This window comes from Melanostigma gelatinosum, assembly GCF_949748355.1.
Source record: "Melanostigma gelatinosum genome assembly, chromosome: 1".
In the NCBI taxonomy this organism is placed as follows: domain Eukaryota; kingdom Metazoa; phylum Chordata; class Actinopteri; order Perciformes; family Zoarcidae; genus Melanostigma; species Melanostigma gelatinosum.
In genome coordinates, this window is record NC_136634.1 from 12,451,138 (window position 1) to 12,476,840 (window position 25,703).

Here is a 25,703-nt window from a genome sequence, read left to right on the forward strand (position 1 = left end):
CAAAGATTTGACAGCTTGGAGGCAGGCAACCGTACTCCCATACGAATTCTCGTAATGTCACTGGCAGCATTTGCATCAATGATATATCTGCCACATCCGACACACTTATTTCAACTTAAAAATCGCTTTTCATCAAAGGCAAGGCAAGGCAGTATTTTTTTAAAGTTAAATTTGGCTCCATGTGGCCAGTAAATCTCAGGCCTTCCTTTTTATGGGTTCTGTCTGAGATTTAGATGTCCCGGTGCTGCAATTTGAATGTTTGCTGAAATGTCGATTAGAAGTGGACCCTGGGAATATTGCTTAATTGGTTTCACCTCTTGGGGACACTTCATCGGGTCTTCCCAGTGATCTCCTTGTAGACTCCACACCTCCCTCCCCGGCTCTGCCCTCCTCCCAGCACAGCCAAAGCCAGCCCCCCAGCCCCAATGGAGCCAAGAATGTAGGAGGGTTTCAGCCAGTGTGTGGGATTTAGCTCGTCAGAAGCTCAGGGTCACCTCCACACCCTCTCACTTTGAAATGGACCCCTGGTGGCAGATCCTGGGAGAGCCCAGTGATGTCTCTATCAGCCTGTCAAAAGAGATAGCCCGGGGCTCCACCAGGTCCCCCTGAGCCAATCAAACTCTTCACAAAGCACAGATGGATGCTCTTTCACCAGCGTGCTACTGCTGAAGAGGGGGGAACCCGGCCGCGATGCTCAGTCCCCCAATCAGTTAGAACAAACTCCCAGTGGTGGGGTCCAAGGCTCAGTTCAGCCCAACTTCACTTCTTACTCTGAATACTTTAAAAGAGTGTGTTTGCCATTTGTCTACTATCAGAGAGACAGAAAGAAGGTAAAGGAGGAAACACATGGTGAACTGCCTCTTATGTAGACAACTGTGACAAAGTGTCTAGAATATATTTTTTGTATGTAAACTAAATATGGATGAGAAAATTGATAGAGGATATACTACACCCTCTTCTTGGAAAACGTATTGTGGGGAGACGGATGGAAAAAAAACCCAGTATGTGTGTGTGTGTGTAACCATTAGATAGACCAGGTGATTTTAGTGGAAATGTAAAGCACTAAGTGCTGAGGATGGAGAGAGTACTCTCTGTGAGATGAGCTCTTTCTCTCTCTCATCTGGACCCTGTTATTGTGAGAAGGCAACAAAGCAATGCATTAGGAAACACACTGGAGCTACACAGCTTTGATGTGAGCTCGGTAACCAAGGCACAGCGGTGGCCGGTGTGTGAGCTCTGTTCCAATGGCTGTGTTGTGTAATCAGATGTGTTTACTGTGTAGTCAAGTAAAGAAGTGGTGTAATCCATCCTCACTAGAGTGCAGTTATTGAAAAAAGACGGGCAAAAAACAAGAGCTCAAAGTGATCAAGATGCTTTACTCAGGACTCCTGCAAATTCTCCATTTGATGAAGCAGACAAGATACCGAGTAGAAATAAAACTCAAATTAATACAGTGACATAAAAAGTCAGCTGGAAATAAAGCACATGCAATACATAAATATATATTTGTTGCCGACATACAAATAAGAAAGCTGACAGAATTATATTATATACATTAAATCCTTACGACAAAAACAATAGCATTCAGTACTCTGTCCTAATATGTTAAATGTGCGAGAAAACATATTTTGATTAGAACACAAAAAATCTATTGCGAGATATATGACCTTTTGATCTTTAATTATATTAACACATGAAAAAAGAAAAACATTTCCATGTCCGGTTGAAGTTGTATTAACTTGACCGGAAGGCAAATTTCTCAGTTTCAAAGTAAATAAAAAAGAATTTAAAAAGAAGCAAAACATTAGAGGTCTAAGGTAAGCCAAACCCGGCGATTTTCATTCCTTTTCTAAATGATATCCAAAGATGAAGGCTGAGCCTTGCGGCGCTCTCTTTTCTTTACCTCCAGGCTTGTGATTGACAGCGCCATGTGCTGCCCTTCTAGCTGCTGCAGTTCACAGCCTCTGTCAGGGGGGGTGGCACACACACAAGCCAGAGAGCGGCTGGCTGCCCCTCAGCAGCAGGGGCCAGAGTTAGGATGGTATGGTGGGGGGGGGGAGGGAAGGAGGTGCACATGGGTCAGAGGCTCTGCTGGCACTGGAGCATTGTTGTCAGGTGGACTGCATCGTAGCGTATTCAAAAGGAGACCAGCCTTTCCATCCAGCAACGCTTACCTCTTCTTCCGCGGCTGGTTCTGGCTGGTGGGCGCTCTCAGCGCGCTGTGCTGCACCTGTAAAAACAAACAGGAGTTTGGTCAGAGGCAGGTAATCCGAGCTCAGTGGAGCGCACGGTAATGGCTCCCCTGAGGAGAGCTGGTGCAGGGGAAAGCGAGGCGGGCTCGCCTGTAATGAATCATTTTTTAAACACAGGAGCAGAGGGGATTAATCACAGGGAGGAAGGATTTGAAGAGTCAAGGGTTCCGTACCAGCGTACGCCCCCCTCATTCTGCACCACAATCACAATATTAGAAACAGAAATCAACTGTTGGGATGACCTGCCAGGCCAGTGAGGGAGTTGCAAACTGCATAATCTTTCACTGAAAGTTATGTCTCCTCAAGAAAACTTTGTTGATGCCTGAGACTGTAGAACTGTATCAAGCGAGTGTTGTTTGAGTAATCGGTTGACGTGTAACTTTCTTCGTGGCTTCACAGCCCCTTGGTGTGACTTTGATTTCTTCAGAGAAAAACAAGACCTGCACTGTGACATTTAGACTTTTTTTCCCAGCTAGTTACATGTGTGGAATTAAGCTGTAGATAGATTGGCGAATGTCTTAGGATTTATTTTTCCAGAAATGCCTTGATCTTCAAATGGATTTACAAAATAAATGTGCGTTGTAGAATCATGTTCTCTTTGACATTCAAAAATTTGATTCAATTGTCCATTTTCCTTTAAAACTGCCTACATAATCCAAAGAGGACTGATGATAGGTTAAACTGAAAAGGAGAAGAGCTGGAATTTGAAAAGTTGCTTTTGAAGCATGCTTGCTGAGCTCCAACAATACGGTAAATCTGTTGAATAAAGGTAAGAACTATATGCTAATTAGCGGCTCTCCATTATTAGAATGGGAGATGGAATGTGGGAACAAAGTGACTGCCTCCTGCATCAGAACATGAAACTGTCCTCAGAACTGACAGATGCTTCTTATTTCGGGACAGACACAGTGTTGTCAGAAGTCCCCGTTTGAGGCGGACTTTGTAGATGTGCACAGGCACTAATTGCCAAGTCACATTTGCAAGAAAGACAGGAGTACATTTTCAGCCTTTGTGGTGTTTTTGTGTCCACACCTATCAGAGGTTTGAAGTTCCAAGTCAACAAAAACAAAATATGTCGTCTATTGTTTTGGGTCTCCTGTGTATATGATGTTAAGGTTATTTTTCACAGGACATAATAAAACGTACTTATGATGAATCTTAAGGGTGTTTTGTTTTGTATGATTGGAGCTATTTTCAAGATGTACTTTCTCCTTTAAACCAGGCTAAAAAGTATTGTTTCCATGAGATTTGAAAGCGAGTCATTTTCAAAGCTCAAACATACAAAGGATTCCGAATCAAAATGTATTCACCACCTTGTTTTGCCAACTCAGTCAGCCAAATCTCAAACAACACAGGCTCCCTCCAACATCACAGAGGAGTCAGCAATGGCTTGCTGCAGGAGGACATCAAGGGTGCCGCAGAGAAACAGACTGGGGGTGAGAGTGTCTTTCCAGATCCAGACTGTCAGGCTTTCTCGCTGAATTCAGTCTGGCGAGTTACCTGGGAGATGAAGGCACCGTGTGGCACTTCATTTCCTGGCTGAGCAAAATTCTAAGTCAGAGAACGGCGAGCACCCAGCACCACTTACAAGACCCTGACAGCTCTCCTCAGCTCTGTGATGTAAATGCAAATGACATATCAGCCATGGCTAATATGTAATCACATATGGCACCCAGCAAGACGACTGGGGCTCACGACTACATTAATTGACTCTGCCGCCCTGAAGTGACTGAGGCCACATCAGAGTCTCTGCGCTGACACAACAGTCGGCGACGTCAGGAGCCCTCTGCCAGCCCTCGGCCAATCACCAACTTTAATGTCACAGCGCTTCAATCAGACGGACAAAATTGCTAATAACGGACGAGGCTGCAGCAATATGGCTGAGGACAGATCTGAGCATGCAGGCAATACGGCGACTACATGGAGCTGCGCTGAGGAATAATTGGGCCAGGGCTGCTTTAAAGGCGAGAGTCCATTAATAATCAAACAAAGCCAGAGGATATATTTCCGCAACACTTGGGAATTCTGGTACAGCAAATAATGCAGACGTCTTCAGGGAATTCCTTCGCTATCTGTTTGCAAAATTGGACCCTTACCTTTTGAACATCAGAAGGCACCCTCTTGAGGAAATCCAGTATGTTGTTGTCAACAGTATATGGGTTGCGCAGCTTCTTGGTAAATGAGTTAACACCTGTGAAAACAAGAACACATTAATAAATAAAAGGTGTCCCGCCAACCAGCATACTTTACAGTGTCAAAAATGAATAATAAAAAGAGTTGTGTAACTCTATCTATGTTCTCTATAGAGTTCCCACCGGTGTATCAGCAACTGCGTTATATGACGCGGTTTCAATTGATTCATTTTTGACAAACTGAATTCAAGCCGGACCAATACAATGAAGACGAGGTAACGCAATACGTAATCAATTAAAGCAGATGAATAACAACAGTCATTGGAAAATAAGACGCAGGCATTCATGAAAACTTTTCCTCACTTCTGTTGGCTTCAACGTAATCATTTCCAGCATAATCTATATTTACTTTGCACATAGCACCAGAGAGAGAAAAAAAACACGATCTCCAGGGTCCTGTAATGGGACCATTATATTCTCAGCTTGGTACCGCCGGTACCTCAACATGCAGACAAAGAACCTAAGGACTTAAATATGTGCAAGCAACTTGAAAGGCTTGCCTTGCAACCACAGAGATGGGGGTTAACTGGGGAGGCAGAGGAGTGTCTCAGGCTGTGTGTTTTTTGTTTGATATGATGGTTTTTTGGTATTGATTGTGTTGAAGGCAGTGTGGAAGTACAGTGGTTGTGGGCTTTCAGCTGGAGGAGGAGAGCCCGTTAAGGGCAGCATATCTCCCTGACCACTGAGATGACTGTCTATTCTGTATGACTACAGCGGATAATGAGAGGCTAGACCAGGAGCCTACAGACTGCCCAAGGACATCATGTATTATATGCAGCTTGCTACTCTGCTTTGTTTCCACACAAACCTTAGGCCTCCCCTCTGCCGCATCAGCACACACTGAGCGGAGCAAACCTCTGCAGCTGTCTGATCTCTGTGCATCTGCAGAGGTGTAGGCATGGCAGAGTTCTTAAATGACTGTACTTTATTAAATCATGGATTTGCAGTTATGAAGCTTGAATAAGAGTTTTGTTTTACAACAATGGCATGGGCATTGATTTATATGCTTGTCAGTGTGTTTTGGTCACAATAATGACGGATCTAAATCGTGGGAGTTTGTCAGCTTTAGGTGTTCACGGAATAAAGTTTTGATTGCACAAATGTTTTTTTGTTTTTTATTACAATTTGACAAATTAAACAGTTTAATTCGATGTAGCACTTACCCCATATCAGCACAATATATCGCAGAGGGATGAAATACAACAGCGCCGTTGCCAGAAACAGCATCAAGCAGGCCAGGCATGACAAGAAGGGGACAGACCAGTTGAATATGCTATAAAAGAAATAGTGTGTCAGATTAATTTGACGATCTACTGAAACGTTTTTTTACATAAAGATATTTTGTAGGATAAATATAAAACGGTCAAATTACTTCTTGATTCGCTCTCCGATGTTTGCGATTTCCTCCAAAATGTTCTGGACAGCCAGCACTACTTCCTGCACCATATGTATCTTATCCATCAAACCCTTTTTTCCGGATTCCTAAAAAGGAAACAAAAAAGAAAAGAAAATGCAGAGACACTGATGAGGTACACTGCATGTCAGTTGTTGGGCAGGGTAGACAAAGAGCAGTTTATCTCTGCTGTGCTATTATGTGTGATTTATCTATTGAATGGCCCATAATGAGCAAACACTGTACATCTTCAGACTATGCTTTAGAAGATGAGGCAGACTCAGTGCTCTGAAGCGGTTATGTGGATGGCTGAGAGATTTCAGCTTTTGTCCGCCACACACAATAGAGCCGTTGCACAAGTGCAGCACAATCAAGACTCTCTGCTAGATGAAAAGTACACAAAATGGCCATCCGCAATCAGCCAGACGAGACGACTATAGAAGAGCAGGGGCTTCACGACTTAGGAAAGATTCCTTTCCAGCAGCCTGCACGGGACAAGTTTGAACATGTTTTTAGAAATCTGTCTGGCTTTCTAACCTACCCGAACACTTTCTCCGCGTGAGAAAAACACTTCACCCTGCTTAAAACACCAGTTGGATGTTGTCACTGGCATGATTCTTGTCTACGTGTCAACTAACACTGCCCATAAAGTATTATCTGCTTTTAATGCACTGATAGAATAATGACTGAGCCAGGCAAAGACATAAATCAACATCTAAGGGGGGGGGGGGGGGGGCTCAAAATAAAAAAATAAATGTGATCCCATCAAGGCTAGAAATAACAACGGGTGTGAAGCCTTCCAGAGGCAGAGGAGTGACTAGAGATAACACAAGTAACACAAGCTAAAGAGAGCTGAGAAGCCTCACATCAAAAGGAGGAAATAATGACAGGAATGATGACAGAGGGCGGGAGAGGAAGAATGAGAGGGAAGAAGGGGAATGAGAGTGATGGGGGAGGGCGCTCTGATGAACCCTAGCAGGAGGCTTGGGGATGTCGATATGTTTATGTTACAAGTCAGCCGGAGCCGCGGCCTGTGTGCATTGACAGGGTCCAGACAGAATGCCTTTATCAGAGCTTCATGAGGCAGCCCCTGGGAACACACGGCCTGCCAGCACATAGAGACTCCCCACTGTCAGGCCCACTCTTCTCAACGGAAGGCGCAGGAAGAGAGCAATTCCCACACTAGCAGAGCCTCCCCCACCAAGCTGGGGTCTGGACCGACACTGGAGGCTCAGCGCTGTCCAAAAAAGGGAAAACTATCACAAATATGCTTTCCTTGAGATCAACATCTCATGGTCTCATCATGGGGAAAGAGGACTGTCTGTGTTCATGCGTCATCTTACTCCACTCCACTGAATGGGGGAGGGGGGGGGGGCTGAGAAAACCTTCCTGCGTGTCCTTTACTCCACATCAGGTGTTAATTGAGCTCTCTGTCCTCGGTTTATTTTAAAAGCGGGGAGCACTGGTAGAGTCTGCTAAAAGCCATTCCAATCTGTGCCGTGAGCAGCTGATGGACGCAGAGAGCCTCGCATTGACAAATGATAGCTCTCTGGATATTAAGCCTCATCAGTTCGGCTCACATTCCTTTTCATTTTCCCATTTACATTTGTTTAAGCGACCCAATTACGCAATTTAGAATTCCTACCTAATAAGAGATATGAAGCATTATTTAACTGCACTTGAGACACTTGCAAGGTAAATTCAGCCAGAAATACAGCTCCGGCAGGAAAAAAAAAGAGACACCATATTGTCTTTCATTTCTTAAAGGAAAAACAGACAAATAGACTCTGAAGTATGCATCGACAGGCAAAGCTCTCGTGATTATCATTATTCATGCGCTTTAAGATTCTTCAAGTCCTCCATCTCCTTAGCGACCAAAACTGAAGTCCTTCCTACATTAATCATTTGATAATATTCTTTATCTTTGTTCATTTTTCTTCCAGCGTGTACACGAGTGCAGAGAAAACAAAAAATAGTAAAAAGATCTCCTTCTGAAATGGAAAAGGATGGGTAAACTGGGGATGGTCTAAATGAATCCTAAATGTCTGCTGATTAGAAAACCTGGGTGAAATCATATTCACATTTCAGATAAAATTGTAAAAGCTTGCTTTTAAGGTGCGGTAATGGAGAACCAATTTGATCTCCTGCAAAGGTAAACATACTCTCACAGACATGTGGGGTGTTATCAAAGGCTGGGAAAGGCTCATTTAGCATCATTGTAATTAGAATAAACTGTGCCAAATTTGAATTCTGAGACCGAATATCATTCTAGTGACTTTTTTTTGTTGACAAAGACAAGAAGTGCATCGAAATGAAAAACACCTGTTCCAGGAAAATGATCTCACATGGAGATGAGATAAACTAACAAACAATTTGCCGGGATAAAACAGAAAAAAAGCTTTCAGAGGCTCTAATGTGTTGGTGGGTAGATTGCGGTAGCTCTAGTAATGGACGCCACAGATCGTGACAGCAGCAGTCTGTCTGACCGGTGTGCTCAAGGAGACCCAGCGGTGACTGTGGACTATCGGGTGAGAGATGGAGTAACCCCATAGTCCAGTCTAGCACCCCCGCCATCACCTCCTCCCCCTCCCCCCAAACTCCCCCGGGCAAGGCACTGGGAGCAAGTCAACCCCAGACCAGCACTGCCAGCCGGGGGGCAATGAAAGGGCCGTTTCATCTTCCCTTTTCATTTTCATTGGAGATCTAGGGACTTGTTTTGCCTCTCTGTTTCTTTATGTTATGATTAAATATGGTCTATCTGCACAATTGATACCTAAGGCCAAAGGGAAGTCACTTTGCCCACACATAATTTGTAAGCTGTCTCTTTCCCTGAGGACAGATTTGTTCACAGTCAGAGAATCTGTTCTGTATTATCCTGCTGTAACACTGCCGTGCCTTTCGTCTCTCTTTAACGTCATGCCTTCACATTCTTGCTGCTCTGTCTGAGGTTTAAATATTTCCTTCCTCAAGGGGGAAAAAGGGGGATACAAAACATATTTGAGTGGTAATCATAACCTGCTCAGAGGGAAAAGCCTTTATTTGCATGCGAGAGGAAAGACTAGGGGGGGAAGCAAAGGCTTTGAAGTCATCAAATTTAACACTGATCACTCTTTAACCCCAAATATTTTTAAAGAAGACTTTGATAGGAGGTGTAAAGCTACACTGCTTGATCTAACTGCATGATATCACATTCAAGTGACAGCAAGACCATAACAAGACTTTCAAAAAAGTCCCTTTAAATTAAAGCTGACAGCTTAAAACAAACATGGGTGACTGCTTAATTAGTAAATGAAAGGAGATATTTCATTTCCTCGGAGTGTGAAAGGGCTTAGGGAGGCTCATGGAAAACCTTTCAAAAAGCTTTAAGAGTTTTCAAACACGTGCAGCTTATTGAGAGAATCTTTAACCTGTCTGAAGACACTGCTTTTTTTAGTAAAATAAATGGTCAACATTCCTCTATTATATATTGAGGTTTCAAGGTGAAGATAAATGTAATAATCATTCTATTTTGCTCTGATATTAAATTCAGTGCGTAACGGTAATCCTGTCCGATTCAATATTCATAAATACACAGAATTTCCGGTGTCACTGCTGTTTGTTTAAGCACCAGTTTGCCTGTTCCTAGCAATGAAAGCAAGTGCGGCTTCCCACTTTGTGTGTGCAGACATATCATGCGAGTTTCATCTGGGAATTAGCCCATCCTTTCAGACAGGATTTGGTGGATGTGCCTGTGTTTTTAAAAGAAGCTGGCTTTTTTCATAGCCTCAGGTCATCACAGCAGAATATATTGAGCGCATTATGGATATGAATCCTGGGCCTAGACACGCAGCACAAGGGTCATTGCTTGGAGGCTTTGCGTTAGCTCCACACTTCATTGCCATAAAGCAATAATACACATCCCTGTTAACTCTTCTTTCTTTACAGAAAACAGTGGGATGAGTGTAATTGAATATTATGTGCTGTGGGGAAGTATAATTTTCAGGCTACTTAAAGATTTCCTGTTTTGTTTTTCAAGAGACACTAGAGAGACACATTAATAAAAATGATCATTCATGATTTCTCGCAAACGAACAAGTGAAAATGACTGATAACCTTCAGGGCAAAGTAAAGTTTACTGCTGTGTTATTCTACTTTGTTCATTTGTTCTGGTTGTAAAAGGTCATTCTCAACACTGTTAAGAAAATGATGGCACAAAAAAAAATAAAAAAAATCGACCGACTTAACCCTAACTGTGAAAAATCGATTGACGGTGCTGTTTAAATTTGATTCATGGATTTTCAAAGGGCTGCAGTATCTCGGCGGAGTGCATTTGTAGAGTGACACTGAATTACCAGAGGAACAGAATAAAGATCTACATGCTGCAACTGTTTCAGAGATGTTGCCCTCATTTGGGGATGCATGAAAATATTTCTATTCATAGTCAGAAAAGACATAGATCATATTTTACCAAAGAGCCATACAGGTTCTACTATTTTCCAAGAAGCAAGTGTTTATTTGTAGAAGAATAACAGCCATTTGCTGTATCGTGAATTTGTACCCAGCCGAGACAATGCAGACACTGTCATGCGTTTGATTTAACCTCGGTTATTCAGAAAGAAATATTAGCAGGGTTCACGCTTCTGATGAGTTCCAAAATGATTTTTACACAAGCCATTGAGCAATGTCACTGTGAAATGTTAAAACCGTTTGTTTTCATGGTTTGTCCTCAAAGATATATTTATGTTTATTGTGCAAAATGAAAAGCGACAACATTCCACCAAAACATATTATCCCGTAAAATGTTAGAAAGAGACGAGATAAAATACCTTCTCGTCTTCCTCTTCGTCGTCACCCATGCTCGTGTTCACCTAAGAGAAAATAAAGGGTAGAGGGTGATTTCAAACGAACGGGACATGTGGGCACTGGAGCATTTTTAACAAACACCTAGTAATGAAATTTTCTTTGAGTACATTCACCCCTATTGGGAGAGGCTTGTTTCCATAGAGACTGCATCACAGGGGTGACCTCACACAAAAGGAGAGGTGAAAGAGGGCCTTCCTCACAAGAGCACTGTCACACCGAAGCAATCTCATTTCTCCACAACATAAGCACACAGAAAAACAGAAAGAGGAAAAAAAAAAAAAAAAAACACATTTAATTTGGATGCTGTTGCCTAGATCACTTTATATCAAGTCATCCCTGACCCCAATGTGTTGCACACTGTGACATTGCCTCGGAACAGAGCTGTGCCATTGCCGGCCAGAGGGTCACAGAGGGGTGGCAGTGTCTCAACACTGGATATGAGGGTGAGCCTGGACTTTAACATTGCCCAGGGACGGCATCTTTGCCAGCAGCCATAAACACAATCACCGGGCCGGGGATGTGGCTTTGGGGAGGGTGTGTGAGCGGGCCAGGCCCTCGGCTGGCCGGTGAGAAGGCTTACAACACAATGAAATTGGGGGCCAGTCGGAAGTGTGAACAGCATTAACCTTCACAGACATGTGTAGGGCAAACATCATCTCCATAACAGTAGAAAGAGAGGAGATAGTGGCGTGTTGTGGAGAGAACTATAGTCCTGCATTTACAGATGTGACAATGCTAAATCAACCGACGATATGCAATACACACATTTACAGTGATTTGAGTCTTACTGCTTGGTGTTTCATTGGGCCTCTTGAGAAAATGTAGAAACTAGTTCAACCAGCTATAAATGGGGAATGCTGCTACAACTGGCTGTACTGTGAGGTGCATTTTATAGATCATCTCTTGTATTATACAGTCTACATGCAAGTGCAAGAGTTGTTAATTGACATTACTTTAAAACTGCAATCTGCCCACTGTGTGCCAAAAGGATTTCATTCCAACAGGGTTTGACCGGAGTTGACATGCATCTACAGCTGTGTATGGATGAGCACTGGAGAGCTGGGAGTCCACGTCACTCACCGGGTCCTGGTTGGAGCTGGCCTTCCCTGTAGAGAGCTGGAAGTAGTGCCAGCCAATGAGCAGAAGCAGGAAGAGGGGCAGCATGAAGAGTTCCCAGTGCCACACCGTCACAAGGAAGATCTGAGAAGACAGGACATGACAGTGGAACGCAAATCCCATCACACTGTAGCAGGGGCCTAGCTTTCAAATCTCAGCAAGCCTGTTCCCAAAACAAAATATATAATGGATTTAACCACGTTCTAAATCTCATGAAAAGCACTACAGCCCGTAAAGCCTCTGAGATTTACAGCCGATGGAAACAGATTTTACTCTTAGTGGTTTGAAAGTAACAGACATTCAGGAACAACTTTTAATATCTTGAAATCCTATTTATATACACCAGTAACACTGTGCTGGCAGAGTGTCTTACTGCGGAACAGAAAGTATGACATGGATAGGCATGGTATGCTGTCTTTTAACTGGCACATCAAATCGTCTTAGATGCGGAAGCAGCGAGGCTCTCTGACGAGGCGCATATGGCAACTGGAGAAGCATTTGCAACATTTACCCCCTCCATGGCGATGATACTGAGAAAAGCCAAGACCCCTGGTGGAAATAAGATGGATCCCACTGAATGAGTAATCCCTCATAATTCTGTAAAGGAGTGGTGCTAAGCACGTTGCACAACACCCACTGCATTTCACAGCAGAGCACTAATTGGACGGCTGCATTTAAACCCATTTAGTGACAGCCTAATTAGTCCGTCTCCAACTGAAATGATCAGGAATGTGTGAGGAGGATCACACCAGCCGGTTGACAGGGATGAAATAAAAATGTCCCCCACAGCAAGTTGAATCTTAAAATCTATTAGAGTGTGATTATGTGCCAATACATCCAACATATGGTCCACTTATATTTGCCGCAGACATCTTTCACAATGTCAATTTTTCCTCATGCTTTGTATACAACGTTTTCTATAATTAATGCATCCTTTTGCACACATTACTTCTACTTTCTTACGTTTTTTTTTTTTACAAAGTTTATTTCAAAACAGTAGAACCGCTAAGCTGAACCCACACGATGATAGCACCGTGCAGTCTAGGCTCCAAGTGCTTGAGGGTGCTTAGACTATGAACAATATGTTCGAGTTAAGCCCGAGACAGGATGTGAACCACTGGGGCCTTCAGGCCTCAATAGCAGGTCTGTAAACAGCAGACTGCTCCTGTCATAGCAACGGCACAGGGTCTGTGTATGGTGCTCTGGGGGCCGGTCTACCTACTGCCACACCAGGCCTAGGTTCAAACAGCCACCAGGGAAACGTGAACCGTGAGTAATGCAGACAACACTGTGGCCCAACTGCCCTAGGCGTCACCACTGTACTGCTTAGTATCCCTCAATACAACCTGGGAGATAGTGGGTGAGTCAAAGCATAATGCAGAAACACAGCAGGATGACCAAGGTATAAATAAATGAACATTAGGAACAATATGTTATTCTTAGAGCTCATTTGAATTACGTATGCAGCAACAAACCAGAGCTGGTGGCGGATAAAAAAAGAAGGTAAACAATGAATATGCATGATGTGCAGAGGTAGCTGCAGCACATCTCATCTCTGTTATGAATAACCTACGTCATCTGTTGTCACCTCAGTTCCCATGAGGCGACTCTAAAGCGACGCTCCCATCACCCCAGAGGAATTCAGCTGGCTGGTGGACAGGTAGCTTGTCATATTCCCAGTATTCTCATAAAAAAAGGAGAAAGAGAAGGGGGAGAAATGTGCCTGGAAACTGACATGAGCCCAGCAGGAATGTTGAACCTCCTTGCCCTCCCTGCAAAAGCTGCTACATTAACCACTAAAGTCTAATTGCTTGGTCTCTGTCTTCCTGTGCAAGTCAACAGAGGGAGCCAATTCATTTCCGCCCAGGGAGCCGGCAGAGAGAATCTGTCACAGGTATTCATAATCGCCCACTAATGCAAATTTCTGCTCACCGCGTTCTGGCTCAGTGGACAAGATAAAAGCCTACAGAAATACAATGCCGAGTGTCTAAACTGAGTGCTTAAATTAGGGTATAAACCAAAACTGTCAGAAATATCTTCTCAATTCCTCCCTCATGGTATGTCAGCCCATGTGTTCAGAATGTACATGGTTGTTTTTTTTTAACACCAATAAAAACGATGGAGAGAAACATCTGGGAAAAGCTCTCGGATTCCTTCACTCAGGTGCACAGACTGAGACTTTGCCGTCAGACATCCCGCAGTAATGAGCAGAGGCAGGACTAAAGCTTTCCCTTGTCTCCCCGCATTCTCCAGAGTTTCTGTGAAATGGAGACAGAACTAATTCCCCACTAAGTGGTTTATGTTTTATTAGCAAGCAGCTGAGTGATTAAAGGACATGTTGGACAAAGTGCAACCTCTCAGGCGTAAGTGTAAATTCATATAAAAAAAAGAATCCACATTTTAATTGCCATCAAAGAGGCTCCATTTCAGTCTTAAGGGCCTGACTGCGTATTTTTTCATCCGTCAACAAATTACGCTTGACAAGTAAAACCTTGAACTTTATAAACACGACAATGCTAATATGTTGCGGTATGAGTGGTGAAAAATAATTATTATTTAACCAAAAAGGCCATAAAGCAACAAACAAAAGCAAGGGAGGTAATAATTAATGACACACCTGAGCATTTAGGTTTACACACAGCAGAATTGGATGACAAACGACTTGTAATTGAACAAGTGTTAGTATGTATGTCTGGGAGAAGTGTCTCTAATGTAGGAAAACTCCCTTGACAAACACCATTTAACTGAAAAATGTCTGTATGATTATGCACAGGGTGCCTAGGGAGGGAAAAAGAGAATGAATTAATAAAACTATTAGCACACGGTGGAGTAGATGATGGAGATGCACTCTCCTTAGCCACCTGTAAGCGCTTGGAGAAGGGGGCAACCCTGGGCAGAGCAATTCTGCCAGCAGGGTTAAGAACAGCCTGACAGATTTGTTTTATAGTGCCATTAATATGATTCCTCTAAATGCATTCTGCGCCTTCTCATGCAGATCCCCTGGCCAGCAGAATCCAGTACCTAATAATAAAGCACTCAGCGATTAAAAGTGTGAATAAAATAACTTAAAGCTGAGCAGGCATGGCAGCTCCCACCACCCACACTCTCCCAGGAGAGGGAGAAGAGATCGTAGCAGGAACAAAGGGACAAAGACACCCTCTAGAAGAGTTTCTACCGTCCTGTAAATTGATTAACAGTGGAGGGGGTTGCCCAGTCTACCAACCCAAACTACTGACTGGCAGACGTACCACCAGACTGCAAGGCTGCCAAATGCTCTCCTTATACACTACAGCAGATAATGGGCTATAAATATAGGCGTCACATCAGTGTGACACACATAATACTGTTGAAAAGCCAATTCAGTGTAATGTCACAGCATGAGGCCATACAATATCATTACGAATGAAAGCTAACTAAAACCAACTATTTCTTTACATTCCAAAATACCCTTATTCTTTAAGACTACGTACTGTCCAAAAGCACGGATGATTTAATGGTGGCTGTATCGTCATTACTCTCTTCAGTTTCACTCCACTTGGAAAGCTAAACGAAGCGAGGAGAGCGCCAGCCAGCATTATGAGGGTCAGTCATGGGGGCTGTGGCCGGATGCCAGATTACGTGAACATATACTGAAAGAGTTTAACAAGACTGACTAACAGGCTGCAGGGTTGGTGTATTTATGTGTATGGTTGTTTCTGCATTTGTGTGTGTGTGTGTGTGTGTGTGTGTGTGTGTGTAATGGACGGAGAAAAGCTAATATCTGTGTGTGTGTGTGTGTGTGTGACAATGTGCAAATATGGTATATAGAATGTATTACAATGATTATTATTTTTTTTAAATAAATAAATAGGAACCTCTACAAAACCTTGAATAGTCTTTACTCTGATAGAGATGGATTTTTTTCTGGGTGAAATCAAGGGCAGTACAATTAATCTGCATTACTTCCTCAATTAAAATACAAAAAAAGAGATGAATAATGAATCAAAGGCACAAGTAGCAGCTCAGCTCACGCAGGTCTTTTTTTTTCTCCAGCCCAGCTGAAACAGAGTCTGGCTGAGGGCTTATGTTGGGGACAGGAGCGGCAGGCTTTAAAGGAGCTGTAAACGCAGAGCAATGAGACATGTAATTTGTGTTGAGCTCGGGCCAGTGTGGGGACAGGCTTTCAGGGGGTGTCGGAGGCAGAGGAAGCACAGATAAGATTCCTCTTCGGGGCAGGTAGAGTGTGTGGGCAGCCATGGTGCTCTGAGCTAACGCTGAATAAATATTTCACATCCGCTCAGCTCAAGTCTTATCGACTGGGGAGAGAGAGATGGAGAGGAAGAGAGAGAGAGAGAGAGAAAAGGAGAGGCTACATACGAGTAAGAGCAATACAATGGGGAATCTCGTGTCCCTCTTCAGCGGGGTGAAATCGGCTCTAACAGTCCTGGAGAGTATTACATTTCACAATTCAGTTTTTATATAAATATATGGTATCATATACAGTAACATTTATATTTACTGTAATATATTTTGCTCAATAAAAGCTGAACAAAAAACAAAAACATATTTTAGTAATAACACCATAGTTAAATAGCAAACTATTCCTTATCCTAAAAATAAATTGTAAAAATGATTATATAGTTATATAGTCTATTTTCCCTTGATTCAGTGTTCACTATATTTTTTTACAATTTGAAAACAAAAGGCAAGCTAATGATAAACAAATGCCGGCTTATGAGGACGCGTGCACGGTGCAGTGCAATCGTGATAGCAGCTCTTTATCAAAGCACTGAGGAAGAGCAGCCGTGCGAGGTGAAGCATGAGCGCGTGCTCACAGGGCCAGCTCCGGCCGTTGTCTCCCCGCTTGTCTGACACATGCCAGGGCCAGAGTAGCGCCGGTGCGAGGCTGGAGCAGGGCAGTCGGTGGCGGCTGTACGCTGACCCTGCACTCCAGCACTGGCCACTAGTGTTTAATCCGTGTCGGGAGCGTTAACACTGAGCGACCTCCTGGGTGACAAACCTGCCATGCGAGCCGTTTCCCCCCTGAGGAGTTGGGGAGGGAGTGGCATTGACTCTCGCTCCCTGTCAGCTCGGCTCACGCGCACGTTAACGCGTCGGGGCCAAGACCGGCCCCGAAACACCCACACTCAGGGGCGGACAGGTCACCGCCTCAGCTGCCTGGGGAGAAGTGTCCTCTGTGACCAGGAAGGTGGCGAGTATGCTAAAGGCAGTCATTATTATATGGCACACACAACGGGGTTAAACACAAAGCATAAAGAGTGCGTAATAGAAAGCGAAGTACAAGCGATGCACAGAAAATACCTGTGTTCATTATGCAGCCAGCTATTATACATCTGAGCACTACTTGTTTGTACTGTCTGATAATACAAAATAATAATGAAGAATTTGGTCAGTTTGAATTGAGTCAAATGTGTTCTCAAAACTGAAATGCATGTTTTAAAACATATGAAAATAGAAACAATTGTACAGCTCTAATGAAGTGAATATTAACAGAGAAAGCTTATTAAACCCACTAATAAGGGGACATGTTTCAAGGTTACACGCTGCATTCAGCCAGAGCTGTCAACTGACACATAGCCAGGGCAGCTAAATAATAACACTGTTTAATCGGGAGGCACTGCTGAGCAGTTTGCAAGTCGTCACAGCCTATCATTTAATAATTAATAGATCTCAGACTCAAAAGCGTGAATACACACCATCGCCATCACTGTCATCATTTTTTTTCCTCGACTAGACACATTCCCACTACACAGTCTGTGAGAACTCCCACAGCCGTGGAGATGGAGAGCATAACCCCATGAGACTGAAGAAACCCACTCCTGAAGGGCCTCCAACTTTTTCAAACAGAGAGAAAACAGATGCAGAGCAGAAACAAGGAGACAACTCACAGGCGTGCACGGTCTCGCTGTTCTCACAAGCGCTCGGCCACACTGCAATGCAGTAAACCACAAACAGGCAGATCCTTAGACTCACAGAGCATCTCACTTGCAGGGACAGCGTTAACAAGAACAATTACCAAAAGTCTGATTACGGCTTTGATCTTAGCCAGGCTGGTGTTCTGGTAAACGGCCCCGACTGCTGTGGCTCTACACAGGTGGTCTCCTGAGACCTCTGGAGCCAGATCTGACCCGGTCCTGCCCTCATCTGGGGGAAGACGATGATTCTATCAGCCCCCCCCCAAAAAAAGTCCCCGTTGCAGCTGCCAAGTGTGTTTACAGCTGCATCGCATCAAACATTCATCAAATGCCATCTTTATAGTGTGTGATGTGAAGCAATCAGCATTTCACAGGCTGTCAAATGATGTCTAAAGCGGTTGCTACCTGGCAATGACAGAAAGAAAACGGTTCAAATACTCACATAAGGTGTACAGGTTTCTTTCTAGTCTAACTCCTGACAGATGAGGTACCTCATATGTTAAAATATTAATTCTACTTAAATACTTAAAGCGATCTAATGACAGCAAAGCTCAAAATCAGCTTTCAAATGTAAATGATCCTTTTTCTTTCTTTCTTTTTTTTACTTTCATCCATTTCATCTAAATCAAAATTGTTCTCAACTTTAAACTTCTGAAACAGATTCATTTGTCTTTCGAATACGCGCTCCTTTCGCTTCTCTTTGTTTCTTCTTTTTCGGTGTGAACGGAACTTGTGTTTCTTGGTGTAATGCACAGAGTGGAGGATTTCACTCCCAAGTTGTTCCCACGAATGTTGAGCAAAGTAACCGATCTCCTCAGTGCCTCCGTGCAGGTTTCCAGCAGTGCTGTAGCTCCATCTACAGGTCCCGTTCTTGTGTGCAGCAAAGAACTCTGGGTGACCCCTCTGCAGTCACTGCTGATGTATAGCACATTCATCTCGCTCGGTCTTAGTGAAAAGCACATCTAAAGGCCGTTATTTTATGAAGAGTTTTAGCTGTCACATTTCTTCTCTCTCAGAAAAGGAACATGCTGTTGTCAAACTTATGAAAAGCGCAGATCTGCGTACTGTAGCATAAACAAGAGGGGGGGAAAAAAAATCCAAATTTCTTGTTTGTATTTCCGTTCACTGATGAAATTGTTTATGAGGATTTGCCAGAACTTTGTTTAAATGAGTAAGTGATGTCTTTCTTTTCTTGTTTCTGTTTTTTTTGTCACATTACCTAATTAGAGAGATTCTGTTTTAAAACTGCTGCACATTGGTGGGAAATCAAAGGCGATTTCAAACAGTATGGTCTCTGCCGATGAGATCGCACATTCAAAACAAGTAACCTCCTGCACTCGCAAACAGTGACACGACTGCAAGTATTTCCATTCCTCACACGACAGCACGGAAACTAAAGAAACAATCCATCTGGAAATGTATACGTTCCTGAATCTGCAGCTTTCTGCCACTCATGAGAGAAAAGTTGTCTTGATTTCAACAAAGAAGACTATTCCCTCCCCCCCAAAAAAAGAACTTCACATTCCCATTCACTTAGTTAACATGAACCAGAGCAGTGATCCCTCATGTAAAATTTGAATACCACCAGCAACCACCTCATAATGCATACAAGAATCTACATAAACAGGATACAAATGTAGACTGCATGCTGTGTGGAGGTCAGAGAATTGGCCTGTGGGACTGAGTGATATAATGGCTGAGTATTCCTGGTAAAGTACTACGCGAGCATCCCGCAGTCCCAGTAGAAACCACAGCAGCGGTAATGCATTACAGGATGTATATGGTGTAAAAGGGTAGGACCGGTCTGCCTGCTTGATGAATAATGTATTGTAATGTATATTAAAGCTCGACCCACCACTGCAGCGTTTTCCTACCAGCAGACCCTGAGAAGCCCTGCGCTGCCTGCCGCTGTGGAAAAGAGCAGACACTAGTGGGATAATTATGCACATCTGAGATGCAAGCAGAGGCCATCTGTCAATGTCTGAATCAGTTACCTTATTACCACTGCCTAAAGATATAAAGATAGGAGTGGGAGCTGCTTTCATTAAGGCACATGGTGGCATGCTGCTTTAGACAGCTCCCAACACTAACTTAATTGCAAATGATGACTTGGAGGAGGAGGAGGAGGAGGAGGAGGAGGAGGAGGAGGAGGAGGAGGAGGAGGAGGAGGAGGGGGAGGCGGAGTGGCTGTACAGTAGCTACCCTTGGAGTGGGCAGAGGCAATTGTGTGGATGGCGGCATGGGACTAGGTGTGTAATGACAGTCGGTCAAGACCTTGTCGTTGCTCTCACTGAAAGAAGTTCTGAATTTTTTTCCCCGGTTACCATCAATTGCATTTAATATTTACATGTGATTTGCATGTTTCCCTGTGCTTGTTACTTGATGAGAATATAACTTACTGCAAAAAAAAGAACTTTTCCCTCGCTGAACTCTCAGCATGCTCTCACATGCTGATGAGTGGGTGATGAAAACACCGTGGCAGATTCACTCGGTTTGGGCAATTCTTGCCATTACCCCTTTGACACTTGTCATTTTTGAAGCACACCTAATCGCAGACAAAGGCGTACTCTGACTACACTGTTACTATCTGCTTTTACAAATAGCATGTGTTAGAGTCTTAAAAGAGCAATTGTTTCACATAAAAGCAGCTACAGTCAATGTCCCAAGAATTATCGTACTCACTGACGGGGAGCAGATGACACACAGCTGACAAAAATTAGATTGGGAAGCACCCCACTACAATAGCAATGATGTTCCTGATGAAAGTAGTGAGCATGCGAGTCTTTTTTCCTTCATTCTAAGATCTCTATTTATGTGCTGCACTCCTAAACAGCAGGTGGAGTAGAAGTAGAAATGAAAGATTAGAGTGTGCCACCACACACTCCCATTGCCTGCGGAGGATCTAATTATAGGTGGAGGAAGATGGCCCCATCCCGCTGACCTGTCACCTGTCAGCCTGCCTGTCCTCCTGCTCTCCTGCCTCCAAGTCTCTCGCTATCTGCCTGTGGTGGACCGCACCCTTACTCGACTGTCTTCCTCTTTCTGTTCTCCAACTTTCTTTCCCAGATAGTAGCCTGCCTCCCACTCTATCCTTATACAATCGCCTGCATTGTTCTCCGTCTTCCTGTCTGTGTGTCCGCCGGCCTGCCTGTCTGTGTGCCTTGCTGTTCTAAGGGCTGTGATACATTGAGCCTGGCCATTGCCTGGGGGGATTTGCACCTCAGGATCAGTGAGAAGGGCTTACAGAATACACCAGGTATGAATTGCATGTCATTCTGAGACAGAGCAGACAGAAGAAAGGCGGTGAAAGGAGAGTTCTTCACACACACACCCTGTCTGTGACCGCTTCCTCACCCTGACACGGCGCTGGCAGGGCTTTCATGGCAAGTGTACACTCTTAATCATGACATTACATGTGCTGTACTGAGGGGGATTCACGGGGTGATTTAAGATTATTTAAGCTTAGGACCTTAGATCATATACCCTCATTAAAAACAGCTAAACAGAGACATTTAAACAAGGTTCAAATCTCGGAGGCAGACTGTCACTCCTCCACCCAAAGAAGCTGAGACAGTGATCCTCCTTACATCGTCCCCCGGGCTAGGAGGCTTTGCTAGGAAGTCAGATGTACAAACGTGCAAACCCCACCCCTTCAAATGCACTCTAATGTCATCAGAACTGAAGGAAAGCCAAGTGGGGTTTGATTTAAAGGATAGAGCACATCCATCACATACGCATGGGATAGAAACAGAAGGCAGCCATTGTTTTCCATGGGAAAAAAAGACGAGTGAGAGAGAAAACGACTCAACCAAAGATTCTCCCCAACATCGAATTCACATCAAATGAAAGAGTTAAAATCTGGGCCACAGTGAAATGGGACAAAACTTGTTCGCCCCAAGGCTTAAAGAGAGTTCATTAACGTGAGGCAATGACTTACCAGAAAGGCTATTAGACTCCGTTGCGTGCTCTCCCATTGAAAACAGCTTTTAATGTACTGTAACGTGTACAGAACTGCTGTGCTGATTTTTCGAACCCGATATATATTCCGGGCAAGAACCTAATGGGAAATAATTGGAACAAAACAACAGTTAGTACCATTTGATACTGGACATAATGTTTATGACTTTGCAATGAGGTTCAATGAGCTTTACAATCCCTTATTTGCTAGACTTGTGAAGTTAGATGTTTAAAGCCAATTAAACAAATGAGTTTGACTATGTCCGATCCAAACTGCGACCGTGCGTTGCTTTCTTGTGGATACTTTACGATTGGGATGTGTGGCAAGCCTTTTTTTGTTCCATCTGCTAAATTCTGCTAAAAACATCAATAGAGATGACCTTTTTGGAGAACTTCAGGTTTTCGTCCGTTAATTTGGTCTCCTTTGGTTTGAAGGTTCTGATACCAGCTCTGACCTGGGACAAAAGAAGGAAGCAATAAACACTGCAGTTTAACACACTTCCCGCTGTATGATATGAAATATAATATAACCTTTCTAAAGGGGTTTGAACATATTTAGTTATATCCTTACTTTGTTGTAGATCACATCCAGCACCAGTGTGATGGTTCCTTTTGATGCATTTCCCAAGTCTTCTTTCTTCAAGAACAGGCATATCTCCTGCCCATTCTGAACCTTTTAGAAATTAAAAAAATGTGTATTTTGTAAATCAGATATTAATATGTAAGACCAACTTAATCCTGTCACAGTAGTAATGTGGTGGCTGGTCATGAACAAACTTACTGTCAGTAATGGAATGGCCACTTTCCCTAAAAAGTCTGGGGCTTTTTCTCCATTTTCATCAAGGAGAGTCAACTCTATCACATCATGGATGTCCTTTATTGGGCTGTAACATGAGAGTTAAGAAACATTTTATTCATGTATAATATACAACACAAAATAAGAAGGATGGTTTTTTTTTCCAGATGTCCTACTTACAACGTAAAGGCTTTTTCCCACTCCGGATTGAGGGTCTTGTAGATTGTGTGAGTTTGAAGTTTGCTGTTGCCGAGCTCCACAACACAAAAAGCGTTGCTTTTTCCTGCAAATGACAAATAACAGTTATTTGTTTAAAAAAAAAAGAGCCACGACCATGATAATAGAAAACTAAAGTGAGTAGTTCTAACGATTACCTTTGTGGTCTGTGGCAGGAACATCATTTGCCTTTACAACTTTGACCTGAAGGATGCCAACCTCCCCCACACACTTGTGCGAGTTCTTTAAGCTCTGGAAAAATATATATATATATATATTAAAAACGTGTTATTCTGAACTCTTTTTATGAGCATGATTAATAAATGTACCACACCAAATTTCACTCGAAACAGAATTCGATTAATGTCAATGAACCACCAGCACTCGGGACTAGGATCTTATCCCAATATGTCACAGAAAAATAAAACATTAAACGAGAATAGAACTTACAAATTTCTCCAATACCACTTCCCTCTCATCAGGCTTCTCCAAGGCAGCTGTTTCGATGTCAGAGATGGAGACTCCCCAGCAGGGTCTAAGGGTGACCAGAAACACCAGCTTGCCCTTTCCTGGGTCCAGCACATGAGTGTAGAGCTGCCTCTCATTAAGTGGAAGTCTCAATAGGTCAATCTCAAACCTGAGACACAAAAGGAAAATAGTTCCATTGAAACACACGAGGCAAACTGGTTCTGTGGAGGAGCAAATGTGAGCAAAACTTGCACTTCCCACCAGGAAATACTCACATGCCCCATGACTCCTCAACCTTCCTCCCTCTCTTGGAGTGCACCTCCACCTGCAGAGGTTCCTGGTTATCTTCAAACTGATTGAAGTCAAACTGCTCCCTCCACTGTGGATTGGCCTGAACGCAAATGTTCTGAGGGCAGTTAAGACACCGATTCAGCACATCCAGTAACATGGAAACACATACACACTTTGACACAACATCAGGTTTAATGCATTATCAGACTGAGCAGCTCCTGCATGACAGGTGAATTAAGTCTTCATTCAGTCCAGCCAGAACAAGGCAGGAGAGGAGAAAGAGAGGTGTGTTGTGTGTACGCGCCTCTATTTGTGTGTGCTTGTATGTGCACACCTCAGTAGCCACTCTGGGATTGTAAACACTGACAGCTTCCAATTAGAATCAGCTTTGTCCAACAAACAAACAAGCAGAGAGGAAAGCAGAGCGGTTTACAAAGAAACGACACGACAACACAAGACAAGTGCACCATGGAATCATCAGGGGGGAGGCCAACAAGTACAGGTAGATGAACAGGACATGCTGGGTATGCAAATGAAGGCAATGAAGCCCAGCACCCGAGGCACAGGGAGAAGTGAGTGGCAGCCTTGCCCAGTCTAATGAGCTGCCTCTGCCATGGCCCAGTGAGCCAAGGTGGAGGTGAGTCACTGACAGGCACCTGCTGAGCGAGAGAAGCGGGGAAGTAAGAGATAGGGGCTGTGAAGAAAGACGTGAAGTACAAAGAGCAGACATTAAAAAGACACGGGAGCATGAGAAAAGGGAGTGTGGGAGAAGTAGGAAAAGAGAAAGACTTAAGAAACAAATCCAACCTTGCTCTTGTACTTCTGATCACCGAGGCGAAAGCGGACGTAAATGTCCCCTTGGCCATACTGAGGCAGGTCCTGTCCCTCCACCAAGGTGATACCAAGCACCCCAGTCCACATCTGGTTCTTCAGCAGATTTCTCTGCGTCTCAGTTGGTCGCGGGGATGCTGCGGCCGGGTTCTGCTGCAGGCCAAAGGGTACACAGAGAGTAGAAGTTTTGGTTTTTTTAAAGCTCTATGTGTGTGCAAGCTCTGCGCTCTCCCCTATGGTTTACCTGCTCCTACCTCAGCCTGGCATCATGTTCACAGAGTGTATGAAAGTAGGACAAAAGGTCCACACTATACAGCACATCTCTGTTGGAGCACATTACCACATCTCTACTGACAGGTAAGCCACACCATGGAGGCTCCTGGAGAGCAAGGAAGAGAGGAACGTCAGCGAGCAGCCAGATGTCCCTGGCTGTGACAGTCCCACTCATCACTGGCTCCCAGACTGAGTGTGGGGAGGCAGGACACTTGGCATACTGCACAAGAGACAGCAGGCAGCAGTGAGTAATGATGCAAACCGCACAGCTCTCTCATCAGCAAATTATGCATACATGCAGTATGTATGGCCAGCATCACAGTTTACTGCGTGTTGGCAAATTCATCCAATATTTATCTAACCGGCAAAATAACAAATAGTTTCAACTAAATCTGTCGTGAAGCTACAAAACGAAAGAAATCAAGGACAAGCCCAGCAAACAATCCACTTCTCCTGCCGTGTGCCACAGAGGGAGTGAGAGAGAGAGGCCTTGATATGTTTCCATGTTAGAGTTCCCGTGAGGCCATGCGGTGATAGGCCAGGGCTGTAAAAACAAACAGCAGAGAGGTTGTGTCGGGCTGACTGTAATTAAAGAGCAGGACCGTAATCTGCTCCAGCCTCTTTGATTGCCCAGCTCCTTCGACTGCCCCAGCGACGCCGCTTCAAACAGCCCCACTACAACTCCCCTGCCACTCCGGCCCCTCCTCCTCACTGCGGGGTCACAACCCACATTGCCACCCAATCCGGAGGGGATCAAAGCACATCTCAGGGACCTGAATTAACATGGAATAGCACAGGCACAGCCCTATAAATATCAGCCCCCTTCAAAAGAAGAGGAACAGAGGGAGTGGAGGAGCGATATAAAACAGGCCTCAGCCAAGTCATCCCAAGTGTTTATCTTGGACACATTTCTATCTCAGCGGCCAATAAAACAATTCCACTTAACTGTAAGTGGCCCCTAAAGAGAATCTATTCCTGGTCCTAAAAGGGCTGTGCGATTGCTTCCATATGGTGGGACAGCATGGGGACAAGCACGATGAGCTCAGACCCAGGTCCATTTGGCGAGCACCTCAGCACTGTCCATCCACAGCTGTGATATTACATCCTAACATCTGGGTTATTGCCCGCTATGCCTGGGAATTATCAGCAGTGCCGATCTTA

General features: G+C 44.0%; 1 protein-coding gene across 1 annotated transcript in view; it reads right to left on the reverse strand.

Annotated features, from left to right (window-relative positions):
* Positions 1-1,367: 1,367 nt before the first annotated feature.
* mctp2a (multiple C2 domains, transmembrane 2a) overlaps positions 1,368-25,703 on the reverse strand; it is a 31,146-nt gene continuing 6,810 nt past the window's right edge. The window contains exons 9-23 of the mRNA XM_079271366.1: positions 24,246-24,422; positions 23,423-23,553; positions 23,130-23,316; positions 22,838-22,931; positions 22,644-22,746; positions 22,449-22,551; positions 22,239-22,340; positions 22,048-22,122; positions 21,648-21,767; positions 11,760-11,879; positions 10,643-10,684; positions 5,817-5,926; positions 5,608-5,717; positions 4,349-4,443; positions 1,368-2,230 (exon numbers count right to left, since the gene is read on the reverse strand). Of these exons, the coding sequence (XP_079127492.1) occupies positions 2,171-2,230; positions 4,349-4,443; positions 5,608-5,717; positions 5,817-5,926; positions 10,643-10,684; positions 11,760-11,879; positions 21,648-21,767; positions 22,048-22,122; positions 22,239-22,340; positions 22,449-22,551; positions 22,644-22,746; positions 22,838-22,931; positions 23,130-23,316; positions 23,423-23,553; positions 24,246-24,422 (1,629 nt within the window). The 3' untranslated portion in view covers positions 1,368-2,170. The remainder of the gene's footprint in view (positions 2,231-4,348; positions 4,444-5,607; positions 5,718-5,816; positions 5,927-10,642; positions 10,685-11,759; positions 11,880-21,647; positions 21,768-22,047; positions 22,123-22,238; positions 22,341-22,448; positions 22,552-22,643; positions 22,747-22,837; positions 22,932-23,129; positions 23,317-23,422; positions 23,554-24,245; positions 24,423-25,703) is intronic.